We start from the raw sequence: 18,402 nt of genomic DNA on the forward strand, positions 1-18,402 counted from the left end.
TTTCTTCAGTTGTGTCAACTCTTACACTGTGTGTGGTAACAAAACATGGATGTGTAGGTGGCCCAGGGGTCAAGAGGTTACAATTGTAAAGCATATAAAGGATGAAAGAAACTTGTATGACCTGGAACATTTAACGGAAAGGGGTTGCTAGCTGGAGCAGGCAATGTGGTTTTTAAGTGGAAAAAGGAAGTCCTAGATAATGTAGAAACTGAGTGATAGGCCTATTACCTTCCATACCACAATAGCCTTCAAATACACTTCCAAAGTTAAATAACACACGCAGCTCTATCTAGTACATAATTTCATATTTAAACATTTGACATGCCTTCCCAGATAGATTATGTCTGGATGCTGGCCATTCTTTCTCCTCCATAGGTGGTCCAGTGCAGCTGTCTGTAAGAATCTTGTAGGGCAAAGAGTTTTGTAGATACTGTAGACCCTGAGGGGATTTCTACAAAGCACAAACAGATTTAAATGTAATCCCCTGTGGTGCCATCCAGCGCAGCTTCTGTCTTTGTTAGGAGGAGATGTCAAAAGCTTGTTTAGATTTGGAAAGCAGAGGAAGGAGGGAAAGATGAAACAAGGTTGAGGGGTGAAAACGGCTGGGGAATTGTGAAGTTTGAGCAGACCAGTTTCCTGAGTTGGGTGATTTGTCTGTCTTTGTCCCCGTGCCCAAAATACTTTAATTGGCTCACTGTAATATGTGGACTTCTACCATTTAGAAGATTCTCTGCACTGCCACATTAATGGCTGCATGATTTGGGTTGTGTTAACCTCTCAAAAGACTTTCCTCATTTCTTAAGATAATACTTGCCTCTCAAAGATGTGCCAGTTTAGGGAAATAGGACATATAAGCATTCAGGAAAGTGTCTGACACACTGGTTTTTGGTAGATGGTGGCTGTTATTAAAGTAAGCCAGAGAGGGGGCGCCTGTGTGGCTCAGTCTGTTAAGCATCTGCCTTCAGCTCAGGTCATGATCCCAGGGTTCTGGGATCCAGCCCTGCCAGGCTCCCCTCCTCAGCAGGGAGCCTGCTTCTCCCTCTCCTGCTCCCCCAGCTTGTGCGTGCACGCCTTGTCTCTCTCTCTCTAAGTAAATAAATAAAATAAGTTAAGCTAGATAGATTATGAAGGTCTCATATACTAAGAATTCTTAGTTTAATCCCAAAGGTAATGAATAAACAGGCCTAGATTATGTACAATTTATATTTTATAAGAAACTTTTGTTTGTTGAAAGCAGGAAAAACTGTTTCATTGTATCTGGCACGGTTAGTAGAAAAATTCTGATGTATATGACAGTAGACTTGAATTGATTGGGTTAGATTCAGTGCCAGGGTTCACCTCCCACAATATACAAAATCAAACTATTTTCTTAACCCACAAACCAATTCTCATCCAGAATTGAACTCTTTGAAAGTAATTGGGAAGAAACCATTACCTCTGTTATATTTTCCAAATGTTCATGTGCTTAGAGGAAATAGTAAGGGGATTGCTCAGAAACATAGGGAAATAAAGGGAACTAAGTGTGCTAAGGCTGCTAAGTAAGCTTTTCCATCTTGTTTTGCTTTTAGTGCAAACATTAATATGGGATAGAATTTAAAACTTTTGGAAGGAATTATTGTTTTAGTCTTATTTATGTGAGATCTCCCTTAATATTGGACTTCTGACATTTTTGATGGTTGTAATTAGCAGAATTTTTTAGCATCTAGATGGTGTGGTCTGCCAGAATAATTTGGAATTGCACAACTTAAATAAGGGTAAACATTTTTGCATATTTTTAAATTTCTGTATTGTTTACCCTAGCTACTACACTGTACCTAGCACCTTCTTCTGAATAAGTAATTGTTAAATGCATTAAAACTTAATAGCTGTGTATTGACTGACAACTCCCACCCCTGCCTCCACATTCTTTTCCTGTTCATGTTGCATTTTTCCTGTCACTTTGGATTATTTGGTAAGGTTGGTTTACTTCATAAGAAGGTACATCAGTTGTGATTGAGATCCAAATTTTATTTCATAGGTTAAAATGCTAGAAAGCAGTGTAGTTCCCTAATCTACATTTGGCAGGGTAAATGATTATTTCACTCCTATTTTGTGGCATCAAGAAAATGATAAGTTAGTATATATAGCTTTGTTTTACTGAAAAACTAAAACTCTGTCATAATCTGTTTTTTTTTTTTTTTTTTTTGCATCTTTATCTTCAGTGAATAATCAGCCTTGGGTTTTTGGTTTGTTTTTTGTAAAAGAATACCTGTGTGGGGGCGCCTGGGTGGCTTAGTCGTTAAGCGTCTGCCTTTGGCTCAGGGCGTGATCCCAGTGTTCTGGGATCGAGCCCCACGTCAGGCTCCTCCACTGGGAGCCTGCTTCTTCCTCTCCCACTCCCCCTGCTTGTGTTCCCTCTCTCGCTGGCTGTCTCTCTCTCCGTCAAATAAATAAATAAAATCTTAAAAAAAAAAAAAAAAAGAATACCTTGTGTGATCCTCACATTAACTATGTAAATTAGCATATTATTCTAAGAACCACTTTCTACTTGCAGAGGTGATGCTAAGAACATATTTTGTTCCTGTAAATCAATGGACCTTTACACAGAAACATAGACTCACAATGGGTCCATAAAACATGATCAAGATTTAATGCAGTATGTATTTCAGGAAGGCAGTAGGCAGACAAAAGGAAGAGGATCTCTAGTTGCAAGAGCAGTTAAGTGATGCTCACTGGCACGGGCTTTAGTCTTCCTGTGCTGGGATAGGTCAGAGCTTCTCAACAGGTGCCACGGGAACACTGCCTGGGCACTGAGAGCTTGTGGAATCCTTGGAAACTGCTGCCCTTGCTCTGATAGGTCAATGAGTGTGTAATCTTGTTCTTGTTGAGAAGTGGTCAGGCATTGAAAAACCAGGACACCTAAGAATAAGTTTCCTAATTCTTTTGAAATACATAACTATAGGTGAGTCATAATCTCACATTTCTAACATGGCACTCACATTCAAATTTAAATTGCTATATTACAATCAAGTTGTATCAGCTGGCTTTATAGCCTCAAGATAGAAGTGTCAACTGCTTTCTGCTGTTGCGCTAATAAAAATTGATCATTCTTTAGAAAGCCTCAAGACACCAAGGGGATGGTACTGGTAGGCAGGGAGTATTACCAGTATTACCTCTGTTTTACAGATTCGGAAAGTTACTGTTACAGAAAAGCAGCGACTTGAAATAGGGTTATTATTGAAAAGGACCCTAACCTTTTTTTGACTGAGTTAAAGCATTTAATATAATAGTGGCTACTTTGGTATAGTGGAAAATGCCCCACATTTAAGGTAGAAGGCTTGCTTTCATCTCTAGCCTCTACTATAAAAACAAGTCTAGGAGGGCTGGAAAGTACCTATTATGGTGATTGATAAAATTGATGTATAAATATTTGTTAAATGAATGAGTAGAAGATTGTAATTGTGATTTATGCCCAGAAACAGCTTTTTGTAAATGTAGAATCTTCAAATAACAGAAGAATGTTAAGGGTTACTTTGGACTTTTCAATATATTAAATATAGTTAAGGGATCGGAACATTTCTCTTTTTGTAGTGTCCATATTTGAGCATCCTTAAGTCTCCCTGGAAACAGCATTGTGGCAGCCTTAGGCCTAAAGAGACACTTCAGTCCAGCTTTGCTCTGTTCTTTAAAATACGAATAAAACAAAATAAAACCACAAACATTATCTTTTGATCATTGAGACCTGAAATTATTGAGCAAAGACAACTTTTACCAGGTCTTTACCAGTTTAACTGTAAGAATTGCATTTGTGTTAAAATGAATAGATTGGTAATGAACAGTGCTAGAAATGTGCTTTATTAGTATTTTAACTATATTCAGAGGTTGTACTGTTTAAACAGTCTTGATGTTTCTCTGCCCAACAATAAACACCTTTATCCACTTAACTATGCAAAAAATGTGATCACAACTCATTCTTAACTACTGCACAGTCCTCTTCCATGAGTATTAACATCCTTGTCTGTATAGTTGTAAAGACTACCTATGCTACGTTTTATTCTGGAAATGAAAATTTTATGGATTTAGTGACTGGAATGTCCAAAGAAAGAGAAAACACTGACATTTTAATGTAACGTGAACTAAAGCATTTAACAGTGAGAAGGTCATTGATGTGCACATTTGGGAGCTGAGAAGGATGTACACAGGTAACAGCCTTGCACTCCAGGTTCCAGAGCTAGTTTAAAGCAGTATTAAAGTTTTTAATGGCAGTTAGAAAAAAAAACAACCTGGTCAAGTATTTTTTTTTCCTAAAGCTTGATTTTTTGGTCCAATATTATGAAAACAAATCTGGTTTCGTCGTATGTTGTCTTTAAAAATCTGAAGAAAATTCTTCCATTGGGGGAAGAAACAGTAGCTTGGTTACATAAGATTTTTCTTTTCTTTCTTTTCTTTGTTTTTTTTTCCCTGAGAAATGATCAAACTCAGTGTATTATAGGTAGTGATTTCTCTTTGGTCAGAATCGAAATAGGACATTAGATATGTAAAAGATCATTTAAATGGGTGAATTAAATAACAAGTTTAATTGTTGGAGATGGAAGCTGAACAAATTTCATAGCAATTTTTAAGACATCCATTGAGGAATCTCACATTTACATTATAAAGGATTTTAATTATTAAGACCTTACTGTTTTTCTTGTCAAATTCTTTTTTGATAGTTAAGTGCTCACCAAAACTGATTCAAGAAAGAGAGATCATTTCCTTCTTTTCATTTAGAGGAAAGTTGCTGTTTATAGCATTGACAATTTCTTTTTCTCATTTGGTAAGAATTAGAATAGAAAAAAAAATGTCCATGTGGCAACATCAATATTCACACTCAGGTCGCACACTCAGAGGGTAGATCTGAACTGCAAATGAATAGGAGTCATCCCTCATTACTTACTATATAGATAGTATTTAAAGCTATGGGTTGTGTGAGATGGTGAGATGACTATAGAAAGAAAATACAGAATGAGCAAAGGATCTGGCTCTAGGACCAAGTGTTCCTGTGTAGTTGCTGGGTAGAACAGGCTCAGAGAAAGTATGGCATTTCAAGAAATGTTTCAAGAAAGAGGGAGTAGTCAACAGTGTCATATGCCATTTTGTAAGTCCAGTGGGACAGAGACTGAAAGATGTACATTAGATTTGGCAGCAGAGAAGTCTTGGGATGTCTTAAAACTATTTTGGTGTTGTGGTGGGGTGAAGCCAGCTTGGCAGTCACTGAAGAATGTGGTATAATATTTCAGCAAATTTGGCTGGGCATTTTTTGATGGTAGAGGTGGTTGTGTATTGAAGTCATTGTATAGTAAGAAGTTCACATGGTTAAAGGAGAAAGAATGATCTAATTGAGGTGGAAATTTGAATATACAGGGGAGAAAAGAGATTACCCATACTGCAAAAACTCTTTTTCCTCTACTCTCTGCAAAGAAATAATGGCTGTGGAGGAGGCCAGACTTCCTTTTCATTCTTGTGTTTTCTTTTCCTTTTTTTTTTAAGATTTTTTTTTTTTTTTTTTTTTTTAGTTTAAGACACAGCGCACACAAGAGAACGTGAGCAGGGGGGAGGGGCAGAAGCAGGCTCCCCGCTGAGCAGGGGAGCCGGATGTGGGGCTCCATCCCCGGACCCTGGGATCATGACCCGAGCTTAAGGCAGACACTTTAACTGTCTAAGCCACCCAGGTGCCGCCTCATTCTGCTATCTTCTATATCCTCAGAAAAATGTTCAACTCTTCACACTTTCTCTCTGTGAGTTTCTCTTTTCATTCTGTTTCCATAGCTTACCCACTTGCTCTTTATCCCTGGCCCCTCTCCTAAATTCCAGTCATGAATTTTTAACAGCCTGATAGAACTCTTTAATTGTCTCATGACTCCTCAAATTCAGCATGTCTAACTGAATTAATCATTTCCTTTTCAGGCTGATAATTTACTAGTATCTCTCTTTCTTTCATTTAGAAATGCCTCCAGTTACTGAGGGCCTAAACTCTCTGGATCGTTCATTGTTTTCTCCATCTCTTCCTCACTTCCCCATTCTGTTCATACCCCCATTCTCAATCCCTGCTTAGGAGACTCAGAATCACCATGCTGCTTTTGGAAAGATTTTTCTCCCCAAATAAATCAGATTAATTTGGTTCGTTTGGTCTACCTCATTTAATATGGCATTCCCCATAAAATTCATTCATGTTATTGTTCTTGAACTTTTATCCATTATGTGAAAAACAGGAAAAAACACAAACCAATCATTGAAACCGTTACGTAGGTTGAAGATATTATTTATTTATGCAGCTTTGTATCAACATAATTTTAGTTCATAATTAAAAATGTGAAATTTTCCTTATTTTAAGGTTTTTAAACAATTTTTTTGTATGTAGACAAAATACCACACTGTTTCCTTATTTATCCTGAATTAATGTATTTAAAGGAACACAGTATGTGTATTCTACTTTGGTTTCCTGTTCTTGCAGGAAATTAATACAATTTAACCCAGTTTTGTTATATTTAAATCTATTGATTGAAACGTAAGTAACAAATACTTGATTATAATTTTTAAATTGTACTTTAGATGTTAATAACAAATAGTTTTTTAAATAGAGCTATTGGAATGTGGAGAGGAAGATAAACTTTCATTTTGTGGGGACTCATGTTTATTTTAAAATACTGCTTTCATACGTGCTGGAAAATCTTCACTTCATTTTTTGAATACAGTTGTTTGTAGTATAGTGGAAACTTACATAATTGTCTCTAGATCTTCAGCTTTGTGGTGGAATTCTGATAAGCACCCACAGCAAAAATTTTAAGATGCCTGCATGCTTTTGCATTGTTAAAAAAGACACCCACATTGATACTTAGCCTTAGAAAAGATAGCCTATGATGTATATGCATCTTTAATAGAAATGGGAAGGAAGAGGTCTTTTTGTGCATATTATAGACATATTTTCTTGTAATATTTGGAAGATTATATAATATTTTAAGCTTTTTTTTTTTTTGAGATTTTATTTATTTGAGAAAGAGCAGGAGAGTGGCAGAGGGAGAGAAAGAAGCAGATTCCCCACTGAGCAGGGAGCCCAATGCAGGGCTCCATCCTAGGACCCTGGGATCATAACCTGAGCACAAGGCATATGCTTAACCGACTGAGCCATCCAGGTCCCCCAAGATTATATAATATTTTAAAGTCTTCATTTACAAGTTAAACGCAGAACACTACATATCCTAGAGTGAAAACCAAGAAACTTCTCTCTAAAGTTAATTGAATTAACAGGCAAAAATTTTTATTCTGGTTTTATTTTAATAATTGAACTATTGAATCATCAATGCCCATGAGGAGTCTTTTTTTTTTTCTTTCTTCCGTTCATTTGGGATCGTCACTGATGTTCTGCCATCTAGAGCACCTCCAACAGTGGAAGTAAAGCCAAAGTGGGATGCTCTGTGATTGAACCACATAGGCCCCTGGTCACATATTTTCCCCTACATATACGTATTTCTAACAATTACAGTTACTGATTTCCATGTTTATACCAGATGCTAAGTGAGGAAGAGGGATAAATAGACAGATAAATCAACAGAAATGAGGAGTCCCACTCCGCAGTCTGATATGAAAGAAGAAAAAAAAAAATGACCAGAAGTAGTCATTTCAAAAGTAAGACCTAGCAGTTCCACTCCTAGGGGCATTTCCACGATAAGTGAAAACTTATGTCCACACAAAAACTTGTTCACCAGTGTTCACAGGAGCATATTTCATTGTCGTCAGAATGTGGAATAGGTTCACATGTTCATCAATTGATGCATGGGTTTTTTGTGTTTTGTGTGTGTGTCTTTTTTTAAGATTTTATTTATTTATTCAACAGAGAGAGAGACGGCCAGTGAGAGAGGGAACGCGAGCAGGTTCCCAGCAGAGCAGGGAGCCTGATGTGGGGCTCGATCCCAGGACCCTGGGATCACACCCTGAGCCGAAGGCAGATGCTTAACAACTGAGCCACCTAGGTGCTCCAATTGATGCATGGTTAAACAAATGTGGTATATCCATACAATGGGTTGTTTTTTGGCAGTAAAAAGGAGTGAAGTACTGAAACATGAAACATTGAAAATGTTAGCCTAGGTGGCCACATACAAAGGCCACATATTATATGAGCCCATTCCATGTGTATGACATGTTAGAATAGCAAGTCCATGGAGACAGAAAGTTGATAAGTGATTGCCAGGAGCCCGAGAAAAGGGGGAATGAGAGTGACTGCTGATGGACTTGGAGTTTCTTTTTGAGATGATGAAAATGTTCTAAAATTGGTTGTGGTGATAATTGTACAGCTTGGTGAATATACTAAAAACCATCGACTTTTGCACCTTAATTGGTGAGTTGTGTGATTATATGAATTATATCTCCATAAATCTGTTAAAGTATAGCAGATTGGAATCATTGGAATAAAGTATAGCAGATAATTTTTGTTAACGGAAGTGGATAGTTCCATATACCATAAGCTTGGAGCATTCCTCTTATAGTACAGAAATTATTGATACAGTAGAAAGTAGTTAGAAAATTGTGTGTTAAGGGGCGCCTGGGTGGCGTAGTCGTTAAGTGTCTGCCTTCGGCTCAGGGCGTGATCCCGGCGTTACGGGATCGAGCCCCACATCAGGCTCCTCCACTAGGAGCCTGCTTCTTCCTCTCCCACCCCCCCTGCTTGTGTTCCCTCTCTCGCTGGCTGTCTCTCTCTATCAAATAAATAAATAAAATCTTTAAAAAAAGAAAAAAAGAAAATTGTGTGTTATAATGGAAATTATTATCATTTGTGTCCCTTACAATCTGTTTTTAAAAATCTTTCAACTATCAGGAGTGATTAACATTAACATTCATCTTTAAGTTCTTAGTGATCTTAGAATGGCTTGTTTTCCAAGTGTTTCACATAATTGAAGTTATTGCCATGTCTTTGAATCAAACATGAGGATTAGTTGAAAATTTGATGGTTTTTTCCTTGTCATTAAAAAGCCTTGGTAAAATAATTTTCAAAAAATATAACAAAAGAGATTATTGCATCTAACTTACAGCCTTTCTTCTATGGCTTAAAAATCTAAGAATTAGCAGTCATTTAGCTATATAAATATGGAATCTAAGAGCTGATACATGTTGATACATATAGTACCAATACATTAAATGGACTTAAATGCATGTACTTGGCTAACAGATACTGGTCAAGGGAAAAAGGGAAGTTTGGATTATGATGTAGATTTTTGTCTCCAGCAACACAGAATTTGATATAGCTCATTTCTAAATACACATTAGGAATTCACTAGAGGGACGCCTGGGTGGCTCAGTCGTTAAGTGTCTTCCTTCGGCTCAGGGCGTGATGCCGGCGTTCTGGAATCGAGCCCCACATCAGGCTTCTCTGCTGAGAGCCTGCTTCTTCCTCTCCCACTCCCCCTGCTTGTATTCCCTCTCTCGCTGGCTGTCTCTCTCTCTGTCAAATAAATAAAATTTAAAAAAAAAAAAAAGGAATTCACTAGAGGGTATGAACCACTGGAAATGGTTTTTAAAAAGTATGGGTAGGAAATCTTGATGGTAATTTTCAGGATTAAATAATAATTGATTTAGTTGGCTTTTCTTCATTTAAGGAATGATGTTGGAAAAAGCTGTATTTTGTTCCCTGCTCTTTATATATGGGTAAGGAAGAACTATGGAGGTAGTGTCAGGGACATGATTCTAGATCTAAAACATTTTCTCTGCCCCAACATCTCCCTTCATCCTGGTGACCTGTTTTTTAACACACTATTACTGGTTTGGAAATTTGTCATATATCTTGAGTGTGTTGGGACTGATCAAGAGAACTAAGGGGAGAGAGAGAAGGGGAGAATGTAGAGAGTGAAAAACTAAAAATACAATGAGACATGAAGCGTTAAAACCAGTTCATGTCTGAATCTAAGAAAAATTATGAAGAGAAAAATGAGCACTGAGTGGCTGACTGAATGCAGACATAGAGTGAGTAAAGGCAAGAGTTAGGAATGAATCTTGGGATCCACAGGAATCCTTCTGTAATGGACTACAGAGGGAAAACTGTGTTAATTGGCGATGGACTTCTAAATTATTAATGTTGAAATTTCATTTGTGGGAAGGATGCTAACCAGAAACTATAAAGTTGTGGCTAAAGAGACAGGTCTGAACTGACTTACTTTTAGCTAAGCGTGTACTTATCCATTTGTTCTCCACATACCACTGAAGTGTAGTTAAAATTTGAAATTAAAACGGATTTGTTGTCATGATAAGATTTAAATTTTTTCAATACCCAGTAATTAAGGTTTTCTTCCATTTTATTACTTTACTTTTTTTTTCTTTTTTTTTTTTTTTTAAGGTAAAGTGTACAGACATCCTTGATTCTTGGAAATCTGTATCCTCCTAAACATGATTAAATGTATTTAGTGATATTTGTCTTAATCATGTGACTTTAAACTTTAAATAATTAAGCATAATTCACATCTCCTTTTCTAACCAGGAACCTTTTGAGGATGGCTTTGCCAACGGGGAAGAAAGTACTCCAACCAGAGATGCTGTGGTCACGTATACTGCGGAAAGTAAAGGAGTTGTGAAGTTTGGCTGGATCAAGGGTGTATTAGTATGTACCTATAGATTGAATTATAGACTTACAGCATTTCTATTTGTTATGAAATCTTCCTAATGTTCTCATCATTTCTTAAGAGAGCTCTTCTTTTTTTTATGTGAGTGTTACGAAAGACCAAATTAATAATTTGTACCTTCTTTTCTTGTGAATATTAAATTCAGTAAAGGAAACAGGATATATGTATTAACAGAATCATATTATACTTGATTTCCTCCAAATTATATTTTATTACTTCTTGTAAATCTCACATATTGTCATTTTTCAGAAATTACATATGAAGCTATTGATGGGAGCATCAGAATCAAGAAAGCTGAGCAGGCAGTAAAGCTGAAATATTCCTGCCCCATTATTTTTAGAAGAGAAATGTATGAAAGTTAACATGGAACAGAATGAAGGAGAAATTCTCTTAAGTGTTGAGGTCACTTAACTAGATAGGTTTAGGTGATTAAGTTTCAGATGTACTTCTGTTTTCTGTGTTGGAATAGGCACTAAGGAACTGAGTGGGGGAGACCGGTAGACTAAATGACCTCCCACTGGGATTTTGGGAGCACTTTAAATTAGAATCATGTTGACATTTAGGGGAGAAGCAGAGGGGAAAATCCCAGTTCCAGTAGTAAATACACTGTTTAATCAATAGGGTAATTGTGAAGCTCCAGGTAGTGTTGTTTGCCTGTTCTTAGATTTTAGTGTTTTAAACGACTGTGTTCTATGTATAAGCATAATACGCCATAGTAAAAGTAAATTGGAGAAACTCTCTCAAATAGTTCAGAATTTTAAAAGATGTGTGAGGAGTGCCTGGCTGGCTCAGTCAAAGGAGTATGCAACTCTTGGTCTTGGGGTTGTGAGTCTGAGCCCCACATTGGGTGTAGAGATTACTTAAATAAATAAATAAACTTTAAAAAAAGAGAAAAGGATATGTGAACAATTAGATTTTGTTCTGACATACTTTGTAATACTTAAATCTTCTGAAGAAATCATGAAATAAGGATGTTATTAAAGAATAAGCAAAAATTAAACTTAGTTGCATTGATAAATAGGAATAGGAACTGTTTTTTAGGATTGAAGTATTAAAATATTTCTTTTACCTTGTTCAGTACCTTTTGCTGTTTCAGATCATTTGATGTGTTATTACACTTAAATTGGCTCACATTTCAGCTCTCATTAAGTTCTTTGAAAAAGTATTACAAAGGAAGGATAAGAGATTTAAAATGACTTACTGTAGTTTTAAATGGATGTTGTCCTCCTTTTGGCTAGTTTTGCATTACTGATGTATTATATTTGATCAGTTGCCTTCATCTGGAACTTGTCCTCTTTTCTTACCTAGGTACGTTGTATGTTAAACATTTGGGGTGTTATGCTCTTCATTAGATTGTCATGGATTGTGGGTCAGGCTGGAATAGGTAAGCAAAGTTACATACTGTTTGATTCATTTGAGAGTGAAAAAAAGGAAGTAGCCATGTGCTTTTCTAGGCTGCGAACCTCATAAAATTCAAACAATTGGAATTACTCTAAGCTATTTTCTCATTTGTATCAGATTATTGTCTTAATGTTACTTTTTTCAAAATTTTGAATGGATTTTTCTAAAATGGGATAAAAATAAGGTAATTGTTAAATATAATGTAAATTTTGTATACTAACCAGTTGTAGATAAGGCAGGTTGAAATAAATAAAAGTATTCTCATCTCTTTTCTTTTTCCCTAAAGGTCTGTCGGTTGTTGTAATTATAATGGCCACTGTTGTGACAACTATCACAGGATTGTCTACTTCAGCAATAGCTACTAATGGATTTGTACGTGGAGGTAAATTCAGTCTTTTCACATCATTGTCACCAGATTACTCTTACTAAGTAAATTGAGGGTTAAATTTTTAGATTATTTTTATCTTAAAAAAAGTAACATAGGTCTGTATAGGTGAGAAAGTTGCTACTAAGCACTTTCAGACTAACATTAGAATACAAAATTTAATTTTGGCTCATACACAAACATGTATGCTTGAAATTACTTAGGATGTTCATTGTATTTGGTAGCAAGAATGGAGCTTCTGACCTGATTTCTTCTCCGTTGGACCGTCCCTTACCTCCTTCCTGGTTTTAGCCCTTGGATCAGTAGCATGCATCGTTTATTTGGTCAGTATTATATAGGTGTAACCTCATTCCTCCCCCTTTAGGGAAACTTAGGCAGAGTTCTTTTCCCACGATCTGACAGCTTGTGTGAGTTACACCTGGGACTCTGAATCCACACTATCAACTCTGGCTCTCTTCTTTGGGTGCCCTGAGGCCTCTTTCATTGAAATCCACAAGATCTCCCTTGTGAGATTTCACCTTCCCAGGGAAAGCCCCCAAGAGACCAGGAGAATGGCCTTGGGACCCCTGTGAACAAGAAAAAAAGAATTGTGTTTTCCAAATCAAAACTCATCATTTAGCTGGAGTGAGGACATCCCTAGAGAAAGGAAAGAAAATGGACTTTACCAGCTCCTATATAGGCAGTTGTCAGAGCAGTCAACTGAGAAGAGAATCTACTTGTAACATCTGCCTCACCTGCTTTACAGATGTGTATTTGACATTATACATACACAATTTCTGGTTTGTCTGCACCAGGTTTTTAGAGAACTAGATTGAACCTTTCATTGTTCTTCATTGTCTTCATATTTCTTATATACCAGAAGATCCAGATCTCTGTGGCCCTGGGGGAAGCTGGCAGCAATATGACCATGCTGAGCATGCGTGGCTGTTGGCTGAACTTGTATGTGCGCACGAGTCTAGATTGAGCTCTATTGGGGTGTAAGATGTGGGTATGTCCAAAAGAGTTAATCAGACAACACTGAGAGATTCTTTTTGGCTTCTTATATACTGCGCCCCATGCTTCATATATTTCTGCTGCTGTTGGGGAATGGTAGTCCAAGAAGAAGGGGATGTGGTAGACAAAGCAAATTATTGAAGTATTTCTGCTTATCTTCAGGCTTTCCAATCAAGGTTGTAAGCTGCAGTGGGGCATGAAGCCACTGGTGCCATGAACCCCACAGATTATTCTCCATGTGAACTCAGACTTAGGGGAAGCATAGATTTCCCTGCATTGTGACTAACAAGCCATTGCATCTTTCAATACTACCAGTAGTTTTCATATGTATTCATAAATACATCTACCTTAGAGACTTTGACCACGTACTTTGAAACTAAGCTACAAGGCGTTCATTTTTCACTTGTCAGTTGGTAACTTTGGAAATCTGGCTGATCATTTACAGAATACAAGCAAATTGTATCATCATCTGCAGTGAAAGTTTTTTGGAGACTTTCTTCAGAGACTGTAAGCCCCTTTGTCACCTCTTTATCTGCTTCATGGACTTGGACAGCCCTAATGGGATTTATTTTGGTTTCATGAAAAAACAGTATTTTCCCCATATGAGAAAGTAGATACAGGTCTAAATCTGGCAAGAATATACTGCACTCTGATTCTATAATGAAAGTATTCGTGTGACTTACACATTTTATCCCCCAAAGTGCATGTTGCTTAGTTCTGTATGCAAAAATTATGTATAACAAATGACCAGCCCAGTAGCAGTGAGCCCCGCTAGTACCCACATGGTATATTTTCATTCAGAAGAACCAGAGGACCTTGGAAAAATGATTGGTTCCAGATCTGGGCAGGAAATGTACTATAAGAGCCTAGACATTTTTTCACATTGGAAAGTAAAGAAGGTGTAATAAAGGCTACTAGTTTCAGGTCAAAAGGACCCAGGAGCCAACTTGAAGAAGCTAATGCTACCTTAAGTTTGGATAGTTTGAACAGCAATACTTACTACTAAAAATAACTAATTTAAATGAAGACATAATGTATGATAAAATCCTTAAGTTCACAGACACAGAACCTATTTTTTACCTTTGAAGAATGCTAGGGAGCCAACTTGTTATGAAAATTGATAAATGTGAAGAATCTCCTGTTGAATCAAGTTTTCCTGAATGAAAGTTTCCTTACCTAAACTTAGTGTAATCAAGAAATTGATGAGATTTTTTCTTTCATAATTGTTCTACATAGCAAGAGAAGGAAAGAAAACAAAAATATTCCAACTTTGTAAGCTCTTTACTCAGTTAAAGTATCTGTGGAGTATTGTTTCCCAAGAAATTGAATCTGAATTATATCATGCCTGTAGCTCCAGGGAGCATTTTATAGAACATACAGAGGAGAGTGGAACTTTTAAATAACACTGTAGCATCATGACAGCAAATTACAGACTAGGAATCTCTCTGGAACAAGGAATTTTTTTTTTTTTTTTTAAGTTGTCTCTACACCCAACGTGAGAGGCTCAAACCCACAACCCTGAGATCTAGAGTTGCACGCTTCACTGACCAAGCTAGCCAGGCACCCCAGGAATCCTCCTTGTTTGACATAATTTTCCAAGGAGAAAGAAAGTGTGGGAGTTATGGTTTAAAACAAACTGTAAGAGACTCATTGTATAGGTGTGAGTTTGTTTGCCATTTGTAACAGTAAACTGCTTTGTCTTTTGGTGGGGGTGGGACTAAGAGTGCTAGGTTTGGATCTCCTCTAGCCCAATTACTGAGGACTTGATTTTTACTTCTTTCAAAACGACTACATAGGGAAGAGAGGAATAGAGCTAGAAATATCCACAGGTCAGGATGCCAAAGGCATAGATTGGAGAAATAGAGGGATACCATGGAAATGGTGATGTCTGGAGATCCGTCTCAATTTTCTATGAACTGGAGGTTGATTATTAAGGGAATTAATAAGGAAATATTTTACCTAAAGGTTGTTGCTCTGTATAGTAATTTCAATTTGGAGAGCTCCTTTTGAACTTGCCTAGTTATCTCGTTAATGTAAAGAACTATTTTGAGGTAGCATTCAACAGTTTATGTTGATTCTTAATCATAACATTTATTTGTATTTTATTAATATTGAATAATATTTTACTCTCAGTTTATAGAGTATGTTTCTATCTCTTTGGCAGTATGTGAAATACATACTTTTCCTAGTGCTTTGTGTTTTTTGCCATAGGAGAAATTTAACTTTACCAAGTTACCTTAACATTGGCTTTAACAGTACATTTTAGAGATTAAACAGCAATCTAGAAAAGTGTAGTTGTTTTTTTTATATGAAGTAACTGCCAGTTTGTAAACAAATATAATTGTCCAATTATGAAGTCTAGGATAAAAATAATATGACAACATTCAAGGTTTCTAAAAAAAAATAAAAAGAGTCAACCCTTAGAAAATAAAAGGTGCGTAGTCAGTCTCGATTAGTTTTTAGTAAGGATTTTTGGGTACTAAAAGCTACTAGCAGGTTAGAGAATCATATCGTCAGTTTTCTGCCTGCACAGAAGAAGAATAGCAGTGCCAAGTAACTTTGGCAGGTAACTCTTACCTTCATCTCCGCCATAGTACCTGGCCTAACAGACAGATACGTTCTACAGATGATTGTAGCCTGCTGAGAGCCCAGAGCTCTGTACGATTGTGCAAATCCTTCTCCGTGTTTCTGAGAGCTGGGTTTTACAGAATTCACCTGGGCCACGTGCAGCAGGTTCTCCAAGAGGGTGCTGGCCAGCAGTCACGTTCACTTAGATCTGCATTTTCTAGATGTCTCAGACCAGAGTTCTTCCATCCTTAAATAATCTGTGAATATGGTCTCATCTGTGAAATAGTAAATACTAATTTTTTGAATCGTGTTGTATGTGCTGAGCATTAAGTTGAAAGCAGAGTTAGTATACTTGCAAATAAAAATCCAGGTTACATCAAATTTAGACAGGTAGTTCTGAAAATGTAAAATTAATATAAACCTGTCTATTCCATGACTAAGATGAAATCAGCCATTCAGCAGATAATCTTTGAGCTCCTTGTGATAGGCACTGGATTTGTAACAATGAAAGTCAGAGAAGATCCTGTTTTCTTGGAGCTGTGTTCAGATGAGAGTGGCAATTATTTTTTGAAATCCAGCTGCTAGGCATGCATGATACATGAAACATAACTGTTAGGCATGATAATGTAGTCTTGATATGGATAATCTATCCATCAGACTTAATGCAACATTGTTGTTGGTCACATGTATAATTTGTATGGAGGAAGAGAGCAGAAATGACACAATTATACTCATTTTTTCAACTAATTTAAATTTCACGCAGATTTTACGGGTGGATCTTTTTTAAGTGTATTATGTCAGAATTGTCTTTATATACTTCTCTATCTTTTTCATTTCTCTGAAATAATTGAAGACCTCTTCGTTCTCTACATAGGTAAAATTAAACATTGAAAGTAATACTAATATTTTTTGCATGGATTGTAAGTGACAGAAAGTGCTTTCTGTATTGGTAGAATCAAATTATCATTGATTGTCAGATTTTTTCTTTAGTCCATTATATACTATTCAATCCTGTCATCACCAAGCAAGGAGTTGTAACTTAGAATTTAGCTCCATGATTCTTTCCTTTTATTGCCAATTTCTTTCAAATAACAGCTTTCCAGATCAGTGAAATACTTGAAGAAGCTATAATGAGCAGTTCTTTAACAGTTGTATTTTGAGATTTTATTAGACTTAAGCATAACATTGTGTTTTCAGTTTAGTAAAACACTACTTATAAACAGCAAGTAGTTGTAAATAATTTTTGACTTGGGTTTTCTCTTTGACTTATTTGGTGGCATTTCAATTTTGCCAGCCTTTAATGATTAGAAGTACTGCAACTTGTTTCCGAAATTGTCTGCTGCAGAATTAAGGCAATATGTCCTGACTCTTCAAGTTTAACTTTTTTTTTTTAATGATTTTTTATTATATAATGTTAGTCACCATAGAGTACATCCCCGGTTTCCGATGTAAGGCTCGATGATTCATTAGTTGCATATAACACCCAGTGCTCCATGCAATACGTGCCCTCCTTACTATCCATCACCGGTCTATCCCATTCCCCCACCCCCCTCCCCTCTGAGGCCCTCAGTTTGTTTCTCATAGTCCATAGTTCTTCAAGTTTAACTTATTCAAGTGATCAGTCACAATGATAATATAACCCCCACTCCTAGTCTGAGGATTTCATGTTGGTTAACACATGACGTAATAATGGCAACAGAATAGAGGAAATTTGACGTAATAATGGCAACAGAATAGAGGAAATTTGCCCAATGTTAAGATGCAGACAGACTATTGTATATTGGTAGACCAGGGTATTAGAATGTATTTCCTAGAATGATAACCAGAATGGGTATTGGATCCAGTTGGATCCCTTAGAACTCTGTTGTATTCTCAAAATGGTTCCTTCAAATTTTACACAAGGTGGCTTTGGGTAAACTGTTTAGTGAGTGTACAGAAGTAGGTGGTTTAGAGCTCTAAGAATTCTGGTTTATTTTCTAATCATACTAGATGAACACTGAGCAACAGTTGTTAGTTTATCATTGATACCTTTATTACATTTTTGTTATTTTCACCTTTTCATTTTTTCCTCAATACACCAGCAAAACCTTTATTTTACGCAATTTCCACAGCTATTGTAAAATACATAGATGATTCATATTACGTATATTGATCATTTCATCCACAGGCGATACAGGATGTCTGTCGCAAACTTTTCATTTTTCCCTGTTTCGTGGGTAACAACTTTTTGAGGCTTTTTATTAGAAATTTTTATTTTTATTTATTTATTTATTTATTTTTAGTGTGGTTGACCCACAGTGTTACCATTAGTTTCAGATCTGCAACTTAGTGATTTGACAAGTTGATACATTATGCTATGTTCAGGAGTGTAGCTACCATCTGACTCATTACATCCTATTATAATATCATTGACTATATTCCTTTATGCTG

At 36.5% G+C, this 18,402-nt stretch overlaps 1 protein-coding gene across 2 annotated transcripts in view; it reads left to right on the forward strand.

Moving 5' to 3' along the window:
* The window catches only part of SLC12A2 (solute carrier family 12 member 2), a 102,912-nt gene that overhangs the window by 18,527 nt on the left and 65,983 nt on the right, over nucleotides 1-18,402 (forward strand). For both annotated transcript variants that reach the window (XM_026507877.4, XM_044387366.3), the window contains exons 2-4: nucleotides 10,484-10,603; nucleotides 11,934-12,009; nucleotides 12,313-12,408. In XM_026507877.4, the coding sequence (XP_026363662.1) occupies nucleotides 10,484-10,603; nucleotides 11,934-12,009; nucleotides 12,313-12,408 (292 nt within the window). The remainder of the gene's footprint in view (nucleotides 1-10,483; nucleotides 10,604-11,933; nucleotides 12,010-12,312; nucleotides 12,409-18,402) is intronic.

The sequence above is a fragment of the Ursus arctos genome, unplaced genomic scaffold (genome assembly GCF_023065955.2).
Source record: "Ursus arctos isolate Adak ecotype North America unplaced genomic scaffold, UrsArc2.0 scaffold_5, whole genome shotgun sequence".
Classification (NCBI taxonomy): domain Eukaryota; kingdom Metazoa; phylum Chordata; class Mammalia; order Carnivora; family Ursidae; genus Ursus; species Ursus arctos.